Source organism: Callithrix jacchus, chromosome 20 (genome assembly GCF_049354715.1).
Source record: "Callithrix jacchus isolate 240 chromosome 20, calJac240_pri, whole genome shotgun sequence".
Lineage (NCBI taxonomy): Eukaryota > Metazoa > Chordata > Mammalia > Primates > Cebidae > Callithrix > Callithrix jacchus.
The window spans coordinates 45,697,559-45,721,551 of NC_133521.1; the positions used below are offsets into that span (position 1 = coordinate 45,697,559).

Consider the following 23,993-nt stretch of genomic DNA (forward strand, 5'->3'; position numbering starts at 1 on the left):
AGGCCCGGGGTTCCCTGTGTCTGAGACAGGCCCGGGGGTTCCCTGTGTCTGTGACAGGCCCGGGGGTTCCCTGTGTCTGAGACAGGCCCGGGGTTCCCTGTGTCTGTGTGTGCGATCACTTGACCATGTTCAGCCGACCTCAGGCTTGGCGTCCTCAAAGCTTTTAAGCTTCTCTCCCATCTTTGGCATTTGTGTTCCTCCTTACACTTTCCTTAGAGTAAGTTTCACAGGCCTTCAGAACCCTTTTCCACGAAATAAGACCTTCTAGACCCAGCTGGGAAAGAGATTGGAAGAGATGGGAAATGTCCAACATTTTTACGTGTAGGATTTTTTTGGAGAGAGTGAGGAGGAGTGTGTGTGCAAGAGTGCTCTTGTCTATAGCTGAAGAATGGCCTTGTATTTCCAGGAGGCTCTAGGCCACCCTGAATGGGTTGTCACAGAGGGAGGATCACCTCACCTTCCTAGACAGCACTCTCTGTGTTGTCACTTTTAATGAAAATGCTCCCATCAAGAAAATATATTCCTGCATTGCCTGCCAGAACACAAGCAGAAATCTTGGAGACTCGCGGTGGTTCAGGGATTTAACCTCTTATGGAAAAGCCTTCCCTACCAGAAATGGTGGAAAATGTAATTTAAACCATAAAAGGTCAGAAGTGGAGTGAGTTTGGTGTTGACTGGTCCCAGGAAACACTGGAAAAGGCGTGGAACTGCCCGCATGCCCCCTGCTGCCTTGTGTCCTGGCTCTGCGGGCCCTTGCCCTGTCTGAGGAGGCGGGGCCCTGACTTGCAGAGGGAGGCCGTGGCGTCTCCTGCCTTTGCGTTTGGCGCTCACACTGCAGGTTGCTTTTGGCCCCAGCGAGGTTTGTTGCATGCAGCGGAGTGGCGGCCGAGCTCCCAAGGACTCTCTGCTCCTTGGCTTCTTGCTCTGTTTTGGCAAGCAGCAGGAAGGTGGTTTCAGCTCGAGCGATGACTAGTCAGTGAACGAGGTGTGCTGTTTTTAGGGCTCTCACTTTGTCCTATTGAATTTCTTGGGACACTGTCCATGGTTGTGGCACAGAAGAATCTTGTAAGTCAGGCAAGGGCCCAGGACGAGCTGGACAGAGTGTGGCTGGGAAGTGTATTCTCTCTCTCTCTTTTTTATTTTCAGAGAGAGAGAGCTTGGATGAAATGATGACTGAAGCGCTCATTTTCAGTGTTTGCCTCAGCTGGAGCGATGCTGCCTTTGGGAGGGCTCGCTGTTAGCTGAAGCAGAAGTGTCTTTATAACAACCCGAGACGCACGTGCACCCCGGGCCCGCGTCATACTCTGTGACTTCGGACAGGGTGGCTGGCCTTAGGGTTGGAGGATTGTTTCTGATCAGTCTGACCATTTTCAAATCCGTATTTAAAAGTTTAAGTAACAGTTTAAATAACGTGAAAGACAGACGCTGCTCATTTCTGGTTCTCATCATAGCCAGCGCAGCACGCACAGGGCCTCAGCGATGCCGAACGACCGTCGAGTGGCTGAACACAGCAGTGGGCGTTCCGAGTTAGCACCTCCTTATTTGCTGCACACATTGACATTCGGACATACTCTTGTTTGAGCCGTTTACAACTGTGGCTTATGTTCACCGGTTCTTCAGTCCTGAAAACATAGAGAACAGCACTCACTTAAAACTCTTAGTAAGCAGAAAGGTGAGACTGCGGAATGGCTTTAAATTTCCTTGTAGAAGGACCCAAATGTTAGAACGTTTTCTGAATAAGGAAGTTCTGATGATTCTTAGGGTGTTCTGAGACTTTTCTGTCACCACTGTTTAGCTGTGCCTGCTGTGCTGAGGCGGGAGTGACTTCACACAGCTGGTGTGGGGTGGTTTGGTGGGGGTGCCGCCCAGCCCCCGAGAGCTCGCCAGCGCGCCTGTTGCTTTGGGTGCGTCTGTGCGGAGCAGCTGATGGACATGTAAGGAACCCATTTGCCTCAAGAATTACCTTCTGGAAGGCTACCAGAGCAGCTGCTGGCAAAAGGAAACCCGGGGCGGTCCTGTACACCAGGATTTCTGGCCTCCGGAGGAAGGAAGGATGGTGGCCGGAAGGTGAGCCTCCTCCAAGGGGACGCCCTGGAGACTCTTGGGGTCCCCTCCAGATGTTCATTTGTCAGAGTCGAGAAATGAGGAGTGGAAAACAGTCCTCAGGTCACTTGATGCTGACTGTGTTTAGGCCCCGGCTTCTCCCTCGGGCAGAAGGCAGGCGCTGACTCGGCCCCGCCCTTGCTTTGGACAGCCGCTCCCCCAGTGGCGTCCCTCACGCTCCGTGTGTGTTGGGATGCTTCCTGATGGTAACCCCCGTGCCTCTGCTCTGGCCCCCGTTGTGTGAAGCTGGAAGGACACTCCTCACTCCCTTTGTGTTGGTAGCGTTTGGCTCCTGCTTGTCACAACCCAGAAGGGAAGTCCCTGCCGTGTGCGAGACAGTCTGACTTCTGACAAGTGGAGAGATGGCGGGGGCGTCCGGCAGGGGCGACGTGCCGTGACTCACGCTGGCCCTGTCCCCGCATTCTGGACTCTAGGGCGAGTGGGTGCTGGCCGATGCCTGCATTGAGCAGGTGCGGGACATGCGGGGAGCATGCTCAGGACTGTGCAGTGTTGGGCAGCGAGTGTCGCCTGTGTTCCCACAGGCCAGGCACCGACGCTCGGTGTGGGCCAGAGAGCCTGATTGAAGTCATGCTCCTGTCCCCTCAAACTATGAACGGGCGGAATTACTGCTCAAGCGTGATATAATTTCCTACCTGTGCTTTCACTCTGAGAGTGAACCCCTGCGTGACTGGTACACTCGTGGTGTTTTACGAGTAACCTCTCAACCAGAAATCACAGATGCAGGACTGCGCCGGCGCCTGGTTAAACATTGAAGCTGGTGCTAAGAGTGTGTTGAGATGCCTGAGAGAAGCTTCTGTTTTTCGACTCACTGGCCTTTGGGAAGCTAAAGGACAGTGTGAACAAAGATCCCTTTCTTCCTCCAGCGGGAGGCAGCTTGCGATTTGTTGGGTTTCGTGCAGGTCCCGAGGAGGATGGCTGATGGGGCCGCGACGTGCCGACGCCTGGCACGTTTGGCGATCGAGCTCCCTCCTGGGCCCTGTAAGGCCTCAGGTGTGGAAACGTGTCTCGGTCCACAGCAGCGCTGTGGCTTTCTAAGTGACCCAAGCATGGGGCCTTCTCTGATTAGCAGACCGGAGCTTCATGGGTTTCCTCTTTGTTCTCACCACTGGACGGGCTGTTTCCTCTCACGCAGGCAGTACAGGCGAACTGGCAACGCTTTCAGAAGCCCACCACCATCCTTCTTTCCATTTTCTCTAAGAAATCGCAGCCCCATATGAAACGTGTGTGTCCCGTCCCTGGGGTTTGCAGGGAGCCTGTGTACCTGACGGTGGGTTGGGAGGTTGTGATTAAGAGTGACTTGAACCCGTGACTGCTCTCGGCTGCTTTGCATAATTGGCTCTGGGCATAAGCTATGCATCAAGGGTAGAAAAATCCCCTCGGAATGATTTTCCTGTGTAGGCAGTCTCTTATTTGTAACTCAGGGCATTGTTGACATTGACTCCCACAGTGAGATCAGCGGATAGCACATACAGGTCCCCTGCGACTCTTCCCTCTGCCTCCCGGTTGGCCCCCGAGCCCCTGCTCTTGCCCTGGGCAGCTGCTCCTCCAGTGGCATCCCTCACGCCCCATGTGTGTTAGGGTGCTTCCTGATGGTAACCCCCGTGCCTCGGGTCTGAGGGCAGCTCCCACTGGTGGCACGGAGATGGCCTTGAGAAGAGTATGGGGGAGGCCGGGCGGGCGTGACGAAGCTGGAAGCACAGAAGCCTCAGGAGGCCGCACTGGGTCCTCAGTAGGTTCTGAGGGTGAAGGAGATGGTGGCACTGGGCTGTTGAGGCAGGGCTGCTCAGCGCCCCCAGGGTTGCTGGGGCATAGCCATGGGGACACGGTGAGTGATGAGCAGGTGGGTGGGCGGGCAGGAGCCCAGGCGGCAGAAGAGAAGCAGAGTCCCAGCCTCCCAGCCGCTCTCCTCTCATCACAGAGCCTGAAGTAGCAGGGTTTGGCTTAATCATCCTCCTCGCTTGCAAGGGAGTCATTTTTAAAGTCCAGGGAAGCTGTTGAAGTTTCTTAGAGTGTGGTGCTCTGCTGCCGTTCTCGCACTCTTCCTGAGGAGTCTGTCCTGTACAGGGAATGCTGTGGCCTGGGGAGCCAGGGACGACTGCGCTCTTAGCCTCTCTGTCTTATTCTCAGCAGCCGTGCAATCTCGGGCACATAGTTAGCCCCATTATCAGGGCTCCGTTCCCCGCTGGCAGAGTTGGAGCTTTTTGTTTGCCTGCTTGTTTGGCACGATCTCACTGCACCCTCCGCCTCTCGGGTTCAGGTGCCTCTCCTTCCTCAGCCTCCCAAGTAGCTGGGATTATAGGCACCCACCACCATGCCTGGCTAATTTTTATATTTTTAGTAGAGATAGATTTTCACCACATTGGCCAGGCTAGTCTCGAACCCCTTGACCTCAAGTGATCTGCCCAGCTTGGCCTCCTAAAGTGCTGGTATTACAGGCGTGAGCCACTGTGCCTGGCCCCAAATTAGAGCTATTAATAACACACAGGATAACCTCCATGCCAAGCACCCAGCACCTGGGGCCTCCCAGCAAACCCAACTGTGTTCCCTGCATCTGTTCCCCGCAGTAGGTTGAGTGATGCATCCATGGGGCCCCTGACAACGGAGCTGTTGGGGATGTGATTGGGGACTGCAGCCAGACGTGCGACTCTAGGCCTGGTGCCCAGCCAGGACACACCCCAGAGGGCCATGCTCTCCACACAGGGCCATGCCTTCCACTCATGTGTGTCAGATCCCTTCCTACACGTGCACACGTGCTCACCACCACCCATGGGCTTCCACTGCCAGGGCCGTTGTGGGGTGACGCCTGGTCTGCTTCACACCTGCCTTCAGGGTACTGGGTCTGACCCTGCAGGCCTCACGCTGGCCTGAGCCCTGGGTTCACGATATGGTCAGCAGCCCCACCAAGTCCCTGCAGTCCCGTGTTAATTGCCCAGCTTGCCTCACCCAGCTCTTGAGGTGCTCAGTGTGCTCACTTGGCAGAGGAGGCTGGAGTGTGTGGGTCTGTGCTGGGACCGCAGGGGTGTGGACAGCAGGGGTGAGAGCCCCAGCGCTGGTCTGCCCTGCTCAGGGCCGTGCTGCCGCCATGTGACCCTGCTGAGCCCAGGGTGTTCTGCTGCTGAAGCAGGCACCATGACTGTCAGGTTGGCATCCTACCCTCCTGTCATCTGAAGACTGAGGCGGGGGGTGCTGCACCGTCACTGTGTTGAGGCCTGGCAGGTGGGTCTGTGGGCCGCAGCACAAGGAGAGCAGGGAAGCCTGGCTGACGCTTACCTTTCTGTCAAGGGAGACATGGAACTCAGCCAGGGCCTGTGAGGCCAGGGCAGCGTCCGGGGGTGTGGAGAGCAGCTCCGCGGCGCCACCTGCAGGCATTCCCATCCCAGTCCTGTGCGGGGTGAGAAAGCCTTTGTTACAGTGTGACTGATGACAGTCTTACAGCTACAGCATTTTAAAAGAAGCTGTTCAGATGTGTCAGTGTCTGACTGCTGGACTGTGGCTGTTCCTGACCGGTATCATCGTGATGAAGTTTGCTCCCCTCCTCTCTCTCACGGAGAGTTTCTTGTGGTTCCTTGTTTTTAATGCAAGAGTAGTGAACACGGCACGCTCCGGGCACACATTGGGGAGCCGGAGGTGTGCCCCTCCCGTCCTGCACACCCGCTCCCCCCCAGCCCCTCCCTGAGGCACCTGCTCTTGGCTGAGCTGTCATTGTTGCTGCTTAGGTGTTTTTCACGTGGAGAAAGTTTGAAATGTTTTTTCACCTGAAAAACATTTGCAGGGGTCTCTGACTCTTGGTATTAGTTGATTTGATAATGGCATTTGCTGACCTCAAAATTACTTGCCAAGAACAAACTGAGTGAAGACAAGCAGTTGTCCCATTTGAACTGAGCTCTCGTTTTCCAGCATGAGCGTCCGAAAACACCACAGGGAGCTCTAACAAGAGGGAGGCCAGCGGTCTCTGCCCGAGGGCTGAGGGTGCCGCTCGGGGTCTCTGTGCAAACCGGGAGTGGTGCGTTAAACCCGCCACAGAGCACGGGTACCTTCCTGGAGGCCGGCCTATGAGGTTCTTGCAGGTGGCCGTGACCACAGCCAGGAGAACCAAGTCATCCAAAACCGAGCACGGGGCCCTGCGGGAAGTGGGGGGTGAGGTCGTGGGCCCACGTGTATTTTCTCAGCCAGCCCTGGGGTGCTGTGCATACCTGTGGAGTGACGGGCCTCTGCCTGTGCCTCCTCCATGCCTGGGGCCTGAGAGAGTAGATTAGACCCCAGGCAGGTGCTCGGTGAGATGCCAGAGGGAGCCTGTCCCGGTGGGACAGAGGGCTCTGCCTGGCTTCCCTGCTGAGTCCTGTGAGAGGAGGGGTTTGTCAGCCACATCTGTGACATGCATCCTCGGGCGGCCCAGAACTCTGATGGTTCCAGGAGAACCGACCTGAATCCTGCTGTGCCTGGCTGTGAGGATGGCCCGGTCCTGGGGCCCTTTGTACGTGTGGTGTCAATCACACGCTGCTCCTGCGGCGCGTCACCCACAGGCCTCACAGTTGCTTGGAACGCTGGGGTGGAGCACCTCTGCTGCGCGTGTGCAAGGGGAATTTGAGCCCGAAAACGTCTTTTGGCTATTCAGTTTCCAGATGTCTCTCACCATAGCTCTTGCCTAAATGTGGCATTTTCTGGGATGTGGCCTCAGGTAGAGGGTGTGCCCTGAGGCTGCGCTTCTCCCTGGAGGATGGGTTGGAGCCCAAACCTAGTGAGAGCTGCCCCTGCCTGTGCCGAGTCAGGCGAGTGCTGCCCCCTCCGATGTAGAGTGCAGATGCCTAGGTCCGCCACAGCTGGGTCAGGCGACTTAGCAGTCTGTCTGAAAAACGGGCAGGAAGGGGCAGGTTCTTCTCAGTTGGAAACTGGAGTTTGGCTTTTTTCGGGGGACAGAGTCTCTCTCTGTCTCCAAGGCTGGAGTGCAGTGGCGTCATATAGGCTCACTGCAAACTCCGTATCCCAGATTAAAGCCATTCTCCTGCCTCAGCCTCCGAGTAGCTGGGATTACAGGCATGTGCCGCCATGCCCAGCTCATTTTTGTATTTTTAAAGTAGAGATAGGATTCTGCTACGTTGGCCAGGCTGGTCTCGAATTCCTGACCTCAGGTGATTGACCCCCTACCTTGGCCTCCCAAAGTGCTGGGATTGCAGGCATGAACCACTGCACTCGGCCTGGAGTCTGGCTTTTAAGTCATCTTTGCCTGTTGTTTCTGAATGTTAGCGGCTCTTTATTAGGATCCATGCCAGCGGCAAGCTGCTGGAACTGGGCTTCCCGTGGACCCGCTCCTGCCCCTACAAGGGAGGAATTGGGAGAGCATGTCTGGGGGCAGTTGGGAGGCCTTTGGACACCTCTTTATGAGGGCATGGTAGGGGCCACTGCCCTCTGAGCTTGCTGTGGGGAGCCACACATGGTAGGAGGGGGCCCTCAGGATGTTTCTTAGGAAGCCACACACCAGAAGCTTTGGCAGCAGAAGACCAAGTGGCCAGGGGCTGTGGTTACCGCATTCCAGCTGAGAACTGGAAGTGGGCCCACTGTGCCTGTGCTAGGAACCCACCCCAGGGCTTAGTAATGACAGGAGTCCATTCCCTAACAATTCTGGAAGCCCCAGGTCAGAAGGTGCGGGCAGGGCCAGCTCCTGGAGGCACTGTTGTGGGATGGAGCGGGGGTGGGGGGCAGTGAAGGTGTGCAGAGGGGGCACTCTTTTCCCTCCTCTGCAGAGCTTGCTGCTCCTGGGCTTGAGGCCACGCGGCTCCAATCTCTGCCCCTCCTCTGCTTCTCTGTGTTCAAATGTGCCTCTTCTCATAAGGCCCCTGTCACTGAGTTAGGGCCTGCCTGAGCTCAGCGTGGCCACACTTGAACTCACCGGAGTCCAGCGTGGCCGCACTTGAACTCACCCGAGCTCAGCGTGGCTGCAATTGAACTCACCCGAGCCCAGCGTGGCCGCACTTGAACTCACCCGAGCCCAGCGTGGCCGCACTTGAACTCACCGGAGCCCAGCGTGGCCGCACTTGAACTCACCCGAGCCCAGCGTGGCCGCACTTGAACTCACCCGAGCCCAGCGTGGCCGCACGTGAACTCACCCGAGCCGAGCGTGGCCGCAGTTGAACTCACCCGAGCCCAGAGTGGCCGCAGTTGAACTCACCCGAGCCCAGCGTGGCCGCAGTTGAACTCACCCGAGCCCAGCGTGGCCGCAGTTGAACTCACCTGAGCCCAGCGTGGCCGCAATTGAACTTACTTGAACCCAGCGTGGCTGCACTTCAGCTTCTACAGAGACCCTGTTTTCAGTTAAGGCCAAGTTCACAGGTACCACAGGTTAGTGAGAGTTGCTTTTTAAGGGACACGGTTCAGGCCACAGGACCCTCCCCATCCCATCTTCAGCAGAATGATGGCGGCTGCCTCGCCTCAGCCCCACATTCCTGCAGGTGTGTGCCAAACCCTGGCTCAACACCGCAGTGAAGCTTTTTGCAGGAAGACGACGTGATTTGGTGGGGTCTGGGTGCCGTGGGGTTTCCGGTGGAGCCTCGTGATGCTACTCACATCCCGTCAGAGCCCTACCAGCTGCATTGTTGGACATGACACAGGCCAGGTTGCCTCCTCTGCTCCCTGCACAAGACCGCACGGTCATGCACACCCCACTGAATGCGCCTAGATCAGATGCATTTGAGACCTGGCGTTGGGGTGGAGTCACCTGGAGCCACAGCCTGGTGGAAAAGACTTGCATTCAGGCCCCAGACCTGCGCACACGCACCCTGGGAGGGCTGAGGTTTGCACACGGTGGGGTTCTCTGTGTAGTGTGTGGTGAGGCTGGCTTGTCACCGCCGTCCATCTCAGGGCCTTCCTTTGCAGATGGCAGGTGCTCTGACTTACCCAAGTGAGGGGTGTTCTGCTGTGGCAGACAGTGCCCACATGGGAGTGGCTCGTGCCGGAAGTGTACCGAGGTGCTTTCAGCCACCAGCGCATGGCAGCCACCTGTTGGCAAGAGTGGTGAGGCCATGTGTTTCTAAGCATGACGCAGTTTGAAGCATATGCAGAGACTGCCGTGTCTTGCCCTCAGGCACGGCCCACCTGGCAAGATGTGTCTCTTGGTCTCCCCAGCCTGCCCTGGCCTGCTTGTCCCCCCTTCACTTGGATGGTCACTGTAGGGCTGCGATGGGAAAGGCTGGCTGACCCCGTTTAAAAGCCACGTTTTCCCATCATTAGGAGGGAGATAGCTGATGTTGGCCACACGAGCCGTCTTGTGCGGGTTCTTCTGACTTAGGTGAGCTTGGCGGGACGTTGGATCGTGTGTTTTTAGACGTTCATTCTTTTGCCCTATCATGGTGGAGTCAAGCATATTTTTTGTGCCATACGGTAAGTTTTCCAAGTTAAAGAAATGAGCAGAGCCAGGAGAACGGTGCCATCTGGAGGGTGCATGGAAGTGGAGGTGGGCTGTTTCTGCGGAGAGGGACAGAGGCTCTTCTCACCCTCAGCTCGGGGCTGGCATCTTAGCCCTTGAAGCGTGAAATTGGATGGCAGTCGCCAGGCTCCCCACCCGCCCCTCTCCCTTTCCTGGGGATGCCTGGGCAGTGCCATGGTGGTGGGAGGCGTGCGCGCCGTGGGGATGCCTGGGCAGTGCCATGGTGGTGGGAGGCGTGTGCTCTGTGGGGATGCCTGGGCAGTGCCATGGTGGTGGGAGGCGTGCGCACTGTGGGGATGCCTGGGCAGCGCCATGGTGGAGGGAGGCGTGCGCTGTGGGGATGCCTGGGCAGCGCCATGGTGGTGGGAGGTGTGCGCGCTGTGGGGATGCCTGGGCAGTGCCATGGTTGTGGGAGGTGTGCGCGCTGTGGGGATGCCTGGGCAGTGCCATGGTGGTGGGAGGCGTGCGTGCTGTGGGGATGCCTGGGCAGTGCCATGGTGGTGGGAGGCGTGCGCGCTGTGGGGATGCCTGGGCAGTGCCATGGTGGTGGGAGGCGTGCGTGCTGTGGGGATGCCTGGGCAGTGCCATGGTTGTGGGAGGCGTGCGCGCTGTGGGCATGCCTGGGCAGTGCCATGGTGGTGGGAGGCGTGCGCTCTGTGGGGATGCCCGGGCAGTGCCATGGTGGTGGGAGGTGTGCGTGCTGTGGGGATGCCTGGGCAGTGCCATGGTTGTGGGAGGCGTGCGTGCTGTGGGGATGCCTGGGCAGTGCCATGGTGGTGGGAGGCGTGCGCTCTGTGGGGATGCCTGGGCAGTGCCATGGTGGTGGGAGGCGTGTGCACTATGGGGATGCCTGGGCAGTGCCATGGTGGTGGGAGGCGTGCGCGCTGTGGGGATGCCTGGGCAGTGCCATGGTGATGGGAGGCGTGCGCGCTGTGGGGATGCCTGGGCAGTGCCATGGTGGTGGGGGGCGTGCGCGCTGTGGGGATGCCTGGGCAGTGCCATGGTGGTGGGAGGCGTGTGCGCTGTGGGGATGCCTGGGCAGTGCCATGGTGATGGGAGGCGTGCGCGCTGTGGGGATGCCTGGGCAGTGCCATGGTTGTGGGAGGCGTGCGTGCTGTGGGGATGCCTGGGCAGTGCCATGGTTGTGGGAGGTGTGTGCACTGTGGGGATGCCTGGGCAGTGCCATATGGGGTGATGGGAGGCGTGCGTGCCGTGGGGATGCCTGGGCAGTGCCACGGTGGTGGGAGGCGTGCGCGCCGTGGGGATGCCTGAGCAGTGCCATGGTGATGGGAGGCGTGCGCGCTGTGGGGATGCCTGAGCAGTGCCATGGTGATGGGAGGCGTGCGCGCTGTGGGGATGCCTGAGCAGTGCCATGGTGATGGGAGGCATGCGCGCTGTGGGGATGCCTGGGCAGTGCCATGGTGATGGGAGGCGTGCGCGCTGTGGGGATGCCTGGGCAGTGCCATGGTGATGGGAGGCGTGCGCGCTGTGGGGATGCCTGGGCAGTGCCATGGTGATGGGAGGCGTGCGCACTGTCGTTCACATTCACCCTTATTTTCTTCTCATTCTTTCTTTTGCCCTGCTGGCCCACCCTCCCTCTCACCATCCAGAAGCCGGAGGTCTGTGGTCTTTGGGGAGTGCCAGAGGCCTCGTGGTTGACTTTGGTTGCCTTCTTAAATGTCCCCCACCCTGCCCCAGTCAGCCAGAAGACCCCAACACACCTGGCTAAGGTCACTCCCAGGAATGCCGCCAGCTGGAGGGGTGGGGCGGGCGGCAAGCACCGCAGGCCTCCACCTTCTTTCCTGTGAAGTCTTAGCCTTTGTTTTGCCTCAAGGCTGTGCTTGAGGTTCATGCTCAACCGTGCAGAGCGCCTCAGAGGCTGCTTTATGTCCCACTTGCCAGGAACGTGGGATCCCCTGAGGCGTCTTGCCATGCTCTGGGCTGTAAATCTGGCTGATAGCTGTTAGCCTGTTTGCTTTGAAACTTACCCTTTTTTGCCTGAAGGACAGTTTTCTGAAAAGGTCTGATCGGTTGACTTAAACCCTAAGGTCTGCAGGGAGTCTGTTTACTGTCTCCTGTTTTCCAGGCTTGAGGGCTGATCCCAGGAGGAGCGGGTTTCTGCCGTTGCCTGTGCTGGCCTGCTGCTGTTGGTGCTGGTTCTGACCATCCACTCATGGGTGACTTGGTTAGTGAAAGCATTAGAAAAGGAATTTAAGGACACGTATTAGGATTCCCGTCCATGGGTTTAAAGGCTTAAGAGTGATGATGTGGCCTTTTGGCATTTGCTCTAGGAACATAGAAAGACTTTAGGTCATTTGGTGGCTTGGGGGCATCACTGGCCTGAACCTCTTTCTCTGATCACCTCGTTTTTCTAGTGTGAGGAAGCTACTTTTGAAATTAATATCTAGATTTGAAAAAGGCACCTTGGTTACAGTCTCAGCTCTCACACCTTCACAGCTCGGGTTCAAAGCTAAACGATAGAAACCAGTACAGGAGCCCTTGGCTTTTCCGGCGGCCCTGTGGATTGCTGCTTTCATCCTTGTTCTGTCCGCACACGTGGCGCTGTTCAGCGTGTCCTCTCAGTGCATGCGGAGTAGTGGGCTGTGTTTAGTTTTGCCCTGCATCTGAGTGGATTCCTGGTTAGACTCAGGATTTTGTATCTAGACAGTACTGAAAAGTCTTTGCAGTTACCTTAGGTTTTACACCATTTGGCATTGCCTCAGTTGGGCATTAAACAGAATTTCTGCATTCTCGGCAGATAGAGGAAACCAGATGTGTATGCTCCAGATGCAGTGCTTTTAGGCCAGGGTTCGCTCAGGAGACTGCTCCCAGTTCATACTCTCTGCTGCTTGCTTTTTTTTCTTTTCTTTTTTCTTTCTTTCTTTCTTTTTTTTTTTTTTTTAACAGAGATTTGCTCTTATAGCCCAGGCTGGAGTGGAGTGGTGCAATCTTAGCCCACCACATCCTCCACCTCCCAGGTTCAAGTGATTCTCCTGCCTCAGCCTCCCGAGTAGTTGGGATTGTAGGCGTGCACCACTACACCCGGCTAATTTTTGTATTTTTAGTAGAGACAGAGTTTCTCCATGTTGCCCAGGCTGATCTTGAACTCTTGACCTCAGGTGATCCGCCTGCCTCAGCCTCCCAAAGTGCTGGGATTACAGGCCTGAACCACTATGCCCAGCCTGCCGATTTCTTTTATCTGAAAATAATTGGCTCTGTTTCAGAAATATTCAGGGGAAAGCCCTGTGAAGGGAGCTGGGAAAGTAGCAGGTGTCTGCAGCCCTGTCCCTGAGCTTATGTCAAGATGACGAGGTGCCACCCTTTGGGAAGCCTGCCTCAGGTTCAGCCGCAGGCCAGCATCACTGGAGCCTGAAGGAGTGGTCTCTGGCCACTGGCCTGGGAGTGAGGACACTGTCCATTCCAGTGAGTGGCTTCTGCATTCCTGAGTCTGTTGGGACGTTCGTTGCTGGGCTCTAAGTGGGAATTCAGCCCAGCCTGCACTACGCCCGATGGCCTGCATCTGACTTGGGGTTCCTTTCATCACGGGGTCCACTGCACAGACCCCAGGGCACTCGTCTTGGGCACGCAGTGCTCTTGGGGGACCCTGGCTCCACGTCATTCTTGCCGCTTTGCGTTTAGGATCTGACTCCTGAGTTTCACTCGTTACGATTTGAAATCAAGTCTAAATGAGCAGGTGATATCTCAGCCTCCAGTGTGTTTTAAGAGGCTGCACAGTGCGTGCAGGTGTCGTCAGGCTGCAGCGGCGTAGCGGAGAGAGAGGAGGGCGCCGCGGCTGTCCTTGCAGGATCTGCTCCTGACCCCGCTTCGCTTGTTTTCATGCCCAGTGGGCATGCGTCCCAGGCCCACAGCCTTGGCTCTTGCCTCTCAGCTGTCACCTCCCCAGAGTGGACGCTTTCTGCCCTCGCCGGGGTGCTGGTCCCTCAGCCCTCACCTCCCTGGTATGGATGATTTCTGCCCTCGCCTGCGCACTCGTCCCTCAGCCCTCACCTCCCTGGTATGGATGATTTCTGCCCTCGCCTGCGCACTGTTCCCTCAGCCCTCACCTCCCCAGTGTGGACGCTTTCTGCCCTCGCCTGGGCGCTGGTCCCAGAAGGAGGATCGTGTTGTCTTCCTGGTCCTCCTGTCCTTCCACATCGCCCAGCTCTGTGTCTTTGCTTAGTTAACAGGAATTTGGCGTTTCGTTGTAAAATAAATTCACATTTGGCAACAATATGAAACAATCCACCAGGTCGGTGGAGAAAGTGAGTCCCTCCCAGCCTGGACTCTCAGCCCCTCTGTGGGGTGGCTGCTGGTCATTTCCGTGCACAACCTCCTGTGATGATTTTGTAATCACTTTACGTTGTAAAAGATCCCTTGAGAGGTGGGTTTGAGATCAGGTCACAGCTGTTCTTACTGAGGCTTAGGAAAGCATGGAGCTGATTTCCAAGAGGGTTCTGCTGTCCTTGGGCTGTGGAAGGCATGTCATGACATCCTGACAGCAGTGTTCCTGCCCGCATTGCCAGTGACGTGACTCTTCGTATGATCCGTGCAGCTCATTACGCCGAAAGAGTTACAGCGTCACAAGCCTCAGAATCTAACTTTGTAGCTTTGCCGTAACTATGAAGGCCGGCATACCCCAGAGGTAAATGAAAACAACAGTAGAAAATGTCCTCAACTGGGAGCGCATTTGGAAAGTCATGACTCTCAGATGTTTCTACGTTGGTTTTGTTTTGGTAAGCTTTTCAGAAATGAGCGAAACAATGTACACTTAAGATTTGAAGAAAGGGGTGCCGGGGCTTTTGTGGGAACAAAGACACAGACCCTGTTGCTGCCCTGGAACTCATGTCCTCATGGGGGCCGACCACATGCAGGCAGCGGCGCTGGGTGACTGGGGTCGGCTGGGGCCTCTCTTCAGAGGGAGCAGAGCGCAAGGCTGGGGCAGGAGGTGTCAGGGGCTTAAGGGGTGCAGGAGAGCAGGGGAGAGTGGAGGGGTGCACAGCAAGGCGGAGGATGTGTGGCCGTTGCGCGTCCACAGCGGGACCTGTCTCTGTGGCTGCAGTCCCACTGCCCTGTGTGTCCCTTGCACCCTCACCCTGTGGTCACCTGTGGTTAGGGATGGTGGCTTCATCTTCCATCACACTCTTGAAAGCATTGGTGGCATCACGGACCTGGGAGAGTGGCTCTTGTTTGGAGGACAGATGTGTCCATTCACTTAGGGTTCAAGAAATGAGTGGGCCTTGAATGAGCTTTTGACATTTTGCTCCTCATGGAAACAACCTGCCTGCCTCGCATAGACAGATGCTTCTAAGACGCGGCCAGGTGTCTGGGCCAGAATCGGGTTGTCCTCGGTTCTCTTGTTCCTCCACTCGGCTTTGCTGAGGAGAGGGCATTGCCAGGCTGGACGCCTGTGTGGCACCACGTGGCACTCAACTGGAGGCCTGGGGAACCCCTCCTAGACATGCCTTCCTCCCTTAAAAACAACGGTGCTTTTGCCAGACACAGAGACTCCACAGCTGGCTGTGCCAGATGTGCCTGCATGCGGGTGGGGGCGCTGCCGGTGTTGCCCCCAGGCCACTCCTGTGGCTGGGACAGGAGACAGCTAGGACCCCGCCTTCAGCTCCTGAGGCTCCGGCCCTCAGGCTCTCGGGAGGCCCTGGGAGGCTGCTAGAGCCCAGTGGCCACCGGTGAAATGTGAGTGATAGGGGACATTTCTTTTTTTTCCCTCCTCCGATCTTTTTATGGCTTTAAAAACTCCTACAGTGCAAACTCTTTGTAATGGAGAAGAGTGATTGCCCTCGCTGCAGCTGCCAGCCCGCCTTGGAGGCAACGACTGCCAGGTCTTCTGTTTCTGTGGCCTTTGCTGTTTGGGAATTTGATGTTTTAATCAAGAGCCCTTTAGGGACCTGGCTGGAGGCTCCTGTGGCTGCCATAACAAACGACCACAGACCCCTTGGCTTTACCAGAGGGCAGGAGCCCATCCTGGGTCTCAGTGGGCTGAAAGCAAGGCCGGGTTGGTCCTTCTGTAGGCTACAGGGGAAAATTCCTTTTCTTGCCTTTTCCAGCTTCTAGACGCCACCCGCATCCCCTGCCTCCTGGCCCCATCCGTCTTCAAAGCCAGCAGTGGCCAGGTGAGTCCTTTGTGCATCCATCCCACCCTCTGCAGCTGGGAGGAGTCTCTGCCTTTAAAGACCCCTGTGATGACACTGGGCCCACCTGGCCATCCAGGGTCATCTAATCATGTGAGGGTGATCTGTGAGCCACATCTATGAGGTCCCTTTGCCCATGTAAATAACACCTTCACAGGGCCCAGGGATTGGGACAGGGTGTCTTCGTGCCTAGAACAGCCAGCTGGGGTGACATGCGCCTGCAGGAATGGAGGGAAGAATTTCTCACCATCTTTTGTTCTAAAAATTGATGACCCAGTGGCAGTGGTTCCCTCAGGCTGAACTCGTCAGCCTCGGAGGGAGGAGAGCAGGGGCTGGTTCTGGTTTTGTTTTTATGCAGGAAAACTGGGCTGCTGGGCAGGACCAGCTTGCATGCTTGCTCATCTAGAGCACAAAGACAGTGGGGTCTGGAAGGGCACCCCAATCCCGGGAGGCCTGCTGGATCGCAGACCCATGGTGTCCCCAGCGGAGCAGCTCCCCTCTGGGAGGACCCTCTGTCACACTTGCCTTCCACCTCCCATCCCTCCTGGGCCCGCTGCCCAGCTTAGGATTCTCGGTGGCCACAGGAATGTGGGAGAGGGTGTGTGTCTGCGCCTGAGGCTTTTGCACACCGGGGACCTTGCCCAAGCCGCCTCCGCTGTCCCATTCCCGTAGCAGGTGCAGGGTGAGCTGTGACCACTCGAGGTGGCCACGGGGTGGATGAGGCTTCTCCCTGACACATCCTTAGAGCACCAAGGACTCAGAGCCTTTCCTCATGCAAGGCCTGCCTGCCAGGGGGACCCTCAGAGTACACACTTTCAGACTGTGAAATGAGGTTCACAAACGTGGAACTGACTGCCCGATAAATGTGTTAACGGGAAGTGAATAGTCAGGGAATATTCCTCACCTAGAGGTTGACGTTACCAACGGGCAGCAATTTCGCTTTGAGTGAAACTTGGGAGTTTGTGTCGTTCCTCTCTGTGGCACTGGTGCTGCCTTGTGGATTGCTGGGCGCTGCGGGCCTGGCCACCTGGTGAAGGGGCTCGAAGGAAGCCGGCTTCGGCTCGGTCTCTGCCGCCGTGGCCTCTGTTTCCAGAAACAAGCGCCTCCTGCTCCTTTTTCCTAAAATTCTGTTGATTTTCAGCAGAGCTGTGTTGTTCACATAAAGCAAAACTACATTACCTGGAAAATTGCAGATTCGAGGCAGAAATGAGAAAAGCCTACCCCGTAAGTCATGGAGGAAGCTACAAGTTTCTGTTGATAGATTCTTGGAAACTCCAAACGCTAGAGCGTTTGTTCAGTTTTCTTTTGTGTCCCAGAAAGGCCAACCCTTGCCTAGATGCCTGTGTGTCTTTGCCGTCGGCCTTCAAAACCCAGCTCCCCACGGTGCCGGCCTCCTTCCTGCTCTTGCTCCCTTGGAGACTCGAGGGTCTTCTAGGGCGGAGGAGGCAGCGGTGCTGGCAGTGGCATGCGAGGCTGGGTGACTGCCGAGCAGAGTCAGAGCCACTGCCGGGGCACATTTCCGCAGCGGCTTAGACACTTGTGGATGGAAGTCCCAGGCAGACTTTTTGCTGAGTTTTGAACTCGCCTGGAAACCCAGTTATAGGAATGCATGCTTACTCTCTTTTTCATTACTTAGTATTGGGGACACAGCACGTGACATGGTCCTAGGGCCCAGGCGTGTGGGGGACCCCAAAGCTGCTGACCCTTTGACCTTGCACAGCCCTGTGTCACCTGCCAGTCAGTGTGTTCTTGGCTGCGATGCCAGTGAGCGGCCGGCTGGCATGTGTGGCCGGTGTCATGGGACCCAGGGGGCCAGAGCCACGGGGCCGGGTGCTGGGTGTCACCGTTGTTCAGCCTCTCGGCCCTCAGCCAGTGTCTCCCCAGGTGTTCCGTCCCGTGCTGACCGGCTCCCACCCACACCTCGTCTGTGCTGGGGCCTCCCTCAGGGAGGGGACTCAAGCTGGAACCAGGCTGTGACCCTGCGCCCTGCTGCGTGCCTTCTAGATGGGACCCAGGGGCTGTGTCCTGAGGGGCTCTAGGCCATCCCCACCTCACTTGCTGTACTGCCACTGCCCAAACCTGATCTGAGATACTTTGTGGGTATTTGTGCCAGAATTGCAGAATCTTTTCTTCTCTTTGGCATTATTCCCTAATCTAAGTGGTTCAGCTGCTGCCATCCCCATTCAGAGCCACTCCCCAGTGCCTGGCCCTCCTGGGGCCCACGGTGCTCACCCTGCAATGGGCAGCCGCCCTCGCACTGACGTCACCCTGCACCACCCTGGGATGAACCCCAGTCTCCACCCCAACCTGTCAGTGTCCTCACTCTGTCCTTCCTGCCTGGTGACACCCTGAGATGAGGGGCCCGACAAAGCTCCTGACTGAGCCTTGCCTTCCAGAGCATAGTGCAGCATCCACTGTGTCTATGCCCCCTCTGTCCCTGACAGACCTGCCCTCCCCCACGCTGTCCACCTCTGTGTCTCATCAGTCCACGACACGCCGCGTGTGTGGTGGGTGAGGAGGTGCTTGGAAGGTGCTGCTTTGCATGTGGCCATGAGCTGCTTTTCCGTTTTCACACGTGGTTTAGAGCTGGGTGGACAGGTGCCTGAAGAAAAATGGAAAGTATCACCCACTAGGCCCCCTGCTGTGGCCCCTGCAGAGCTCTGGGGACGGAGCAGGTGCGGGCCTGCTGTGTGCTCCTCTGTTTCTCGCCCCAGGCTTGGGTTTCCTGGCAGTCACCTGGTTGGTGGGAACCTTGGGTGTGTGCCAGGGTCTCCTTGCTGTCGTGGAGAGGCGGGCAGGTGGGTGGGCACTTGGGAATTACCAGTCAGGTTCCTGCACTGCACAGACCATTTCCTGCCAGTCAGGAGTTTTCCGGGCCTTGGCCTGGTAGGAAGAGTTAAGAAACGCTGGTCCAGTCAGCTGGCTTTATTCACAGCCTGGGGCACCTCTGGGACGGCCCCTGAGGATGCTTTCTTGGGACCAGGAGTGTGCCTGTGCCGTGATGAGTGGGAAACAGTTTGTGTAGGACTCACATAAGAGCCCAGCACTGTGGTTGCTGGCTGCGTCCTCCGGCAGGCACCAACCCGGGGTCTGGGGCAGGATCCACCCGGGACAGAGCGACTGCCTGGGCGGGTAGTGGAGCCTAGTGTGGAACGACTCTCCCCAGCCCCTTGCAGCTGCCACCTTGCCTGGCCTGCTCCCGGTACCCCTGAGAAGTTACTGCTGAGTTCACACATCGGCAGGAATGTCTGCTCTCCCTTACTTCCTCGAGAAGGTTCTCTTTCCAGGGCCTCCACCTTCCTGGGCGCCCTTGTGCCCAGCCTCGAGGTCTGAGCCAGTGTCTCTGCAGCTGACAGGGACTTGCTTGCTCTCCTGCCCCTGCCCCTGCACCCAGATGGAGGGTGCTCCAGTGGACTTGCCCCATCCTGTGACACAGAGTCCAGAAACCTCAGTGGGTTGTCGCCAGGCTGTGTTCTGAACGGTGTGCTGTGGCTGTGGGACCTCGGGGCCTGCAAAGGTGACGGGAAGGGGCAGCTGTGTCCCACGCTCCTCCTCGGCGCACCAGCAGCTCCGCCTGCTTGACTTCGCGTCAGTAGAAAGATGGAGGCCACACAGTCACCTCATTGAGCCGCTTTTTTTCCTGCTGATAAATTCATTGTTAAAGAAGTCTTAGACTTTTGCAGCTCATCGGAACCTAGAGTGCTGTTTCAGAGCCACAGGCTGCATTTTCTAAGAACCTGTAGAGACCCACGCCCAAGCCGCCCCCTCGCAGAGTCCCTGCCGTCTCTCTCCATTCCCTCTCAAAGACACAGGCTGGAGGGAGACCAGGGGTAATCACGCTGCTCCAGTATGGATGGTGGTGGCCCAGAAGGGCGCCTTGGGGACCCCGGTGCTTCCTGCATGGACTCTGCCCCACCTGCTGTGCGATGGAAGCCCAGCCCCTAAACCGCCCCTATCCCTGTCCAGGCCCCACTTTCTCATCCGTAAATGGCACCCGGACCCCAGGGCCAGCAGCCCCATTGTCAGCTCTGGCATCAGTGCGTGCACTTCACAACGCTCCGCTCTTTCTGTCCCTCACCAAAGACTGATGCTTGTGCCTTAAGGAGACCACAGTTGACCCTCGAACAGTGCGGGCTGGAACTGAGGATCCACTTAGACACGGACTTTTTTTAATAACAATGAGACGGGGCGTGTCTGCCTCCTTTTTTTCCACCTCCTCCATCTCTCCTGCCTCAGCTGCCCTGACTCAGCAAGGCCAGCTCCTCCTGTTCCCCTCTTCCCCCAGCCGCAGTCGGTGTGCAGATGGTGAGGACGAAGGTCCTGATGACCATCCACTTCCTCTGAGGGGACAGCAGCCGTGTCTCCTCTTCCCAGTGCTTTTCTGCACACTGCGTCTTCCCTCGCTTCCTCTACTGGAAGAGCGCGGTAGATGGCACACTTGGCACGCTTAGCACACTAATGTCTGCTCACTGACTGGCATGGTAAGGCCATTGGTCAACGGGCTGTTCGTAGTTAAGTTTCAGGGAGTCAAAGGCAGTCCGTGCCTTCCAGCTGTACAAGGGGTCAGTGCCTCTAACCCTGGTGGTGTTCAAGGGCCGGCTGCACAATGAATGGAGCCTGGGACCATGCCGGGCCGCTGTCTGATACCTGGACTCAGAGGGCCTCTGCAGTAGGGGCCCTCGGGTCAAGGAACCCCACAGTCCAGCAGGTTGTCTCACTCTGGCCCTGCTCCTTGTACACTGTCTGTCAGACAAAATCCTGAGGTGGAAGGCCGACCATTCCTGGGGGTCATTCTGACGGCTCGCTGGTCCCCTGAGGTAGGAGTGCTCACAGGTAGTGGCGGGCAGGGTTGCCAGGCTTGTCTGTAAAGGGCCAGGGGGATGGGGTTTTCAGCTTGGGTGGCATACCCAGTCTCCGTCTCAGCTGCTTGGCATGGCCCTCGGGTCGTGACCAACTGGCGCATGGGGGTCTGCGGGCCTGTAGGCGCGCACTGAAGAGGGGGGTTCCTAGAGTTGCCATGTGGCACAAAAGAGTTTTTTGCCTTTTTTGCTGTCATTAAAAATCATGTAGAAGCCATTCTCAGCTCACAGCTGTACAAAGCAGGCAGCAGGTTTGCTTTGCTAACCTCAGTTTAGGGTGAATATGCTTTGTAGTTTCAAAAGGCTTGTCTTCTAACATTTCAGGTGAACTTCACTTAGAGACAGAACTGTTTTTAGAAGCACTCGTGGGTGAAGTCTGAAAGGCCTGGTCCGGGCTGTCTGTGCAGCGTGTCTGTGGGTCCTGTGCTGGCTTTATGTGTGGTGTGGTGTCCAGGGCGGGTCCCGTGGGACAGCGGCTGCGGCCAGGCTCCATGGGGTGGGGCGCACTGCGACAGGGCTGCAGCTCTACCCAGGGTCATTGGGTGAGACTCAGTGCACAGCGTGAGGTTCTGTGTGTAAGGTGCAGGTGGATCTCCTGGCTCTCCAGGGTGGGATGCAGCCCCTGAAGTGAAGAGCCCATGGCTCATGTCCAGTGCCCTCAGAGATGGGACCGCCCACCTGCTGCCATCCCGGTCCTGGGGCTGCCTGCCTGGCTGTCGGAGCGCCCGGCGGATTGGGTGGGAAATGGACCTGGGTGCTCACAAGCGATGGGGTCACCAGAGCCCACCCAGGGGCCTCACCTGTCCCCCATTCTCATCCCACACACTGGGAGGCAGTGCAGCGTCGGGAGGGTCAGCCGGACTCTCTGTCACCAGGACTCATTTCTGCCCTTCTTGGAGCTGGGCCTTGCTTTCCTGCAAGCTGCTCCTGGGTTCTCAGTGCCCACTAACAGCTCCTCTGCACCCCCAAGCCCTTGAGGCCACTCAGCCTCAGGAATGGGGAGAGTTTGGGTCTCAGCCTCACGCTCATGGTCCTGGCTTAGATTTTAGCCCTGACTGGCAGTGTGAGAGGGCTGGTGCCCTTCGTGGTTGCCATGAGGATTTTTCTAGGAGGCCCCATGGCATTTGCGTTTGCTCTCTGGAAGCTCTGCCTTGCTGTTTTTTCCCCTTTGTCCACTCTTTGGGTGCTCGGGGGGGAGCTTGCAGGTGCAACAGAGACTCGACGGCGCTCTCTCACTGGGTCCAGCACGACTGGAAAGTGATGGGGAGACGGGATGCCCTGAGAGTCCTCAGTGTCCCTGCCACTCCGGGGACAGTGCCTGCGGGCTGGGGTCTGTGGTCTCTGGAGCCGTGTGGGTCGTGGGCCGTGCTGCTGACGAGCCCCGTGTCTCTCCAGGTGCTGCAGGGCGCCCAGCTGATCGCCGTGGCCTCCTCGGATCCTGCAGCGGCAGGTGTGGACGGCTCGCCACTCCAGGGCAGCGACATCCAGGTTCAATATGTGCAGCTGGCGCCAGTGGGTGACCACACGGCCGGGGCCCAGGTGAGTCTGGGGCCACTCGCCGGGACACTGTGCAGTGATGGGCCTGCGGGGCTTTCTCATGCCTCCTTCCGTGTGGAGGGCACGTGACCAGGAGAGGTGCATGATTGGACACGGATGCCCATATGAGGGCTCGTCTCACGCACCATGAACGTGAAGAGAGAGGGTAGATCCTGCCTCATTCCAAATTCCAGCTGATGCTTAAGACTCTCCTGTGGAAATGTTAGTACATTCAGGAGCAGAAGGGAAGCTCTGCCCTGTCCTCCCTCCACAGAGCCCTGTCCTGTGGGCTGGGAGCATGGGGACCCCGTCAGCCTGAGAGCTCCCTGCCCCACTGTTGAAGGTCTCAGCCTGGGGCCGAGTCAGTACTTTAGGCCATCGTGGCCCAGCATCTACTGAAACAAAGCCCAGGGCTGCTGTGCTCTGTGGATGGCCTGGCGGGCTCACTCCACCATCTCCAGAACTCGCTGGCCATAGCTCCCCAGGGAGAGGCTGTGCTGAAATGACCAGTGTGTCTGAGGCCCAGACAAGAGCTCCTGTGACGCCACGGGCTGCTGTTTACCTTGAATATGGGAGGCAGAAGGCAGTCCTGTGTCCGGGAGCCTCCGTGCCTCCTGCTTTGGGAATGTGCCCAGCCAGAACCTTGTCCTGATTCTACCTCTAGGCTAGTATGGCTGCTTCCCAGCCCTTCTGGGACATTCTGGCCACTGTCTCTGGTCTGTTCCTGTCCTTTCTGTGGCCCCAGAGCTGGTGATCCACCTGGGTCTTGATGCCATCCACTTTGAATGCTCAGAATGAAAATCCTAGATGTCTGAGCAGCCTTTCCCGCTCCCTGGGCACTGCTGAGGGCAGGTGTGCTCCTCGGCCCTCTGGAGGAGAGGGTCCTTCTCAGGAGGTGCTTGCTGAAGAAATGGGCTCAGTAGAGCCCACGCTCACCAGGGCGACGCGGTGGCCAGGCTGGGCAGTTCTGCAGCCCCTGAGCTGTGGCAGCCATGTGATATCTGTGCTCAGACGACACTCAGGTCTTACTCACCATGGGACAGCTGTGGGCCATGTTTAAGGACCTGTATCCTGTTGAAGGCCTGGCCCCTCCTCCTGCTGAGCCTTCCTGCTGTGCCCATGGGTGTAGTCCCCCCCCACCCCAACACAGGCCCACCCTATACCCTTTGCCCATGGGTGTGGTGCCCCTGCATGGGCCCGCCCTGTAGTCTGCATTGTTCAGTTCCACACCGTCACTGACCCTGCTGGAGACGGGCTGGAAGCACATGAAGGGTGATCATGGACACAAGACAGGCGGGGGACAAAGGCGAACTCGTTGGGCAGTGCTTCTTTCATATGGGGTGAACCTGACCTGTCCATGAAGACAGTCCAGGCCCGCCTGCCTCGGCTTGTGCTGAGGGACGTATGCTGACCCCTCGTGCCATTCCAGACAGCACTGTGGGAGGGCGTGAGACCCTGTGCCTGGTCATCTAGATGTGGGGGCCATGCCTTGGCATCCCGCTGCATTCTAAGTTTCTGGTCCCTTTCCAGATTTAAGAATTGGAGAAACCTGTGTCCCACGGTTGGTCTTTACACCCCTAGCTTCCTGTGTCACTGTGGCCTCCCTGGCAGGCCCCACGTGAACACTGTAATTGGGATCCATCTTAAAGGCTAAGGAAGACACCTGTTCACTGCGCTGCTTTTCCTGCAGAAAACCCCAGCCTGGATGGACTTGTCTGTCCGAGGCGTGGCGGCTGCAGGTTCTGTTAGCTCGTCACCAAGGGCCCAGCTCTCTGCCTGACCATCTCAGCTTGTCCTCAGGCTGGCTCTGCCTCACTAGGAAGTGACTCATGGCGACTCTGCAGGCATGACGGCACCCGACAGAGGCGGGTTTCTGGTTGAGTCTCATTATCCACATGAAGCCCCCAC

At 57.6% G+C, this 23,993-nt stretch overlaps 1 protein-coding gene and 1 pseudogene across 32 annotated transcripts in view; both read left to right on the forward strand.

Annotated features, from left to right (window-relative positions):
- The window catches only part of BANP (BTG3 associated nuclear protein), a 156,490-nt gene that overhangs the window by 114,923 nt on the left and 17,574 nt on the right, over window positions 1–23,993 (forward strand). For 17 of the 32 annotated variants that reach the window (XM_035282155.3, XM_078357950.1, XM_078357953.1 and 14 more), the window contains 2 exons: window positions 15,607–15,672; window positions 21,945–22,088. In XM_035282155.3, the coding sequence (XP_035138046.1) occupies window positions 15,607–15,672; window positions 21,945–22,088 (210 nt within the window). Of the gene's footprint in view, window positions 1–11,630; window positions 11,652–15,606; window positions 15,673–21,944; window positions 22,089–23,993 lie in introns of those variants that run through there. The other 15 variants (XM_078357957.1, XM_078357955.1, XM_078357956.1 and 12 more) reach the window with 3 other exon arrangements.
- On the forward strand, window positions 15,679–21,931 carry LOC144580610 (uncharacterized; annotated as a pseudogene).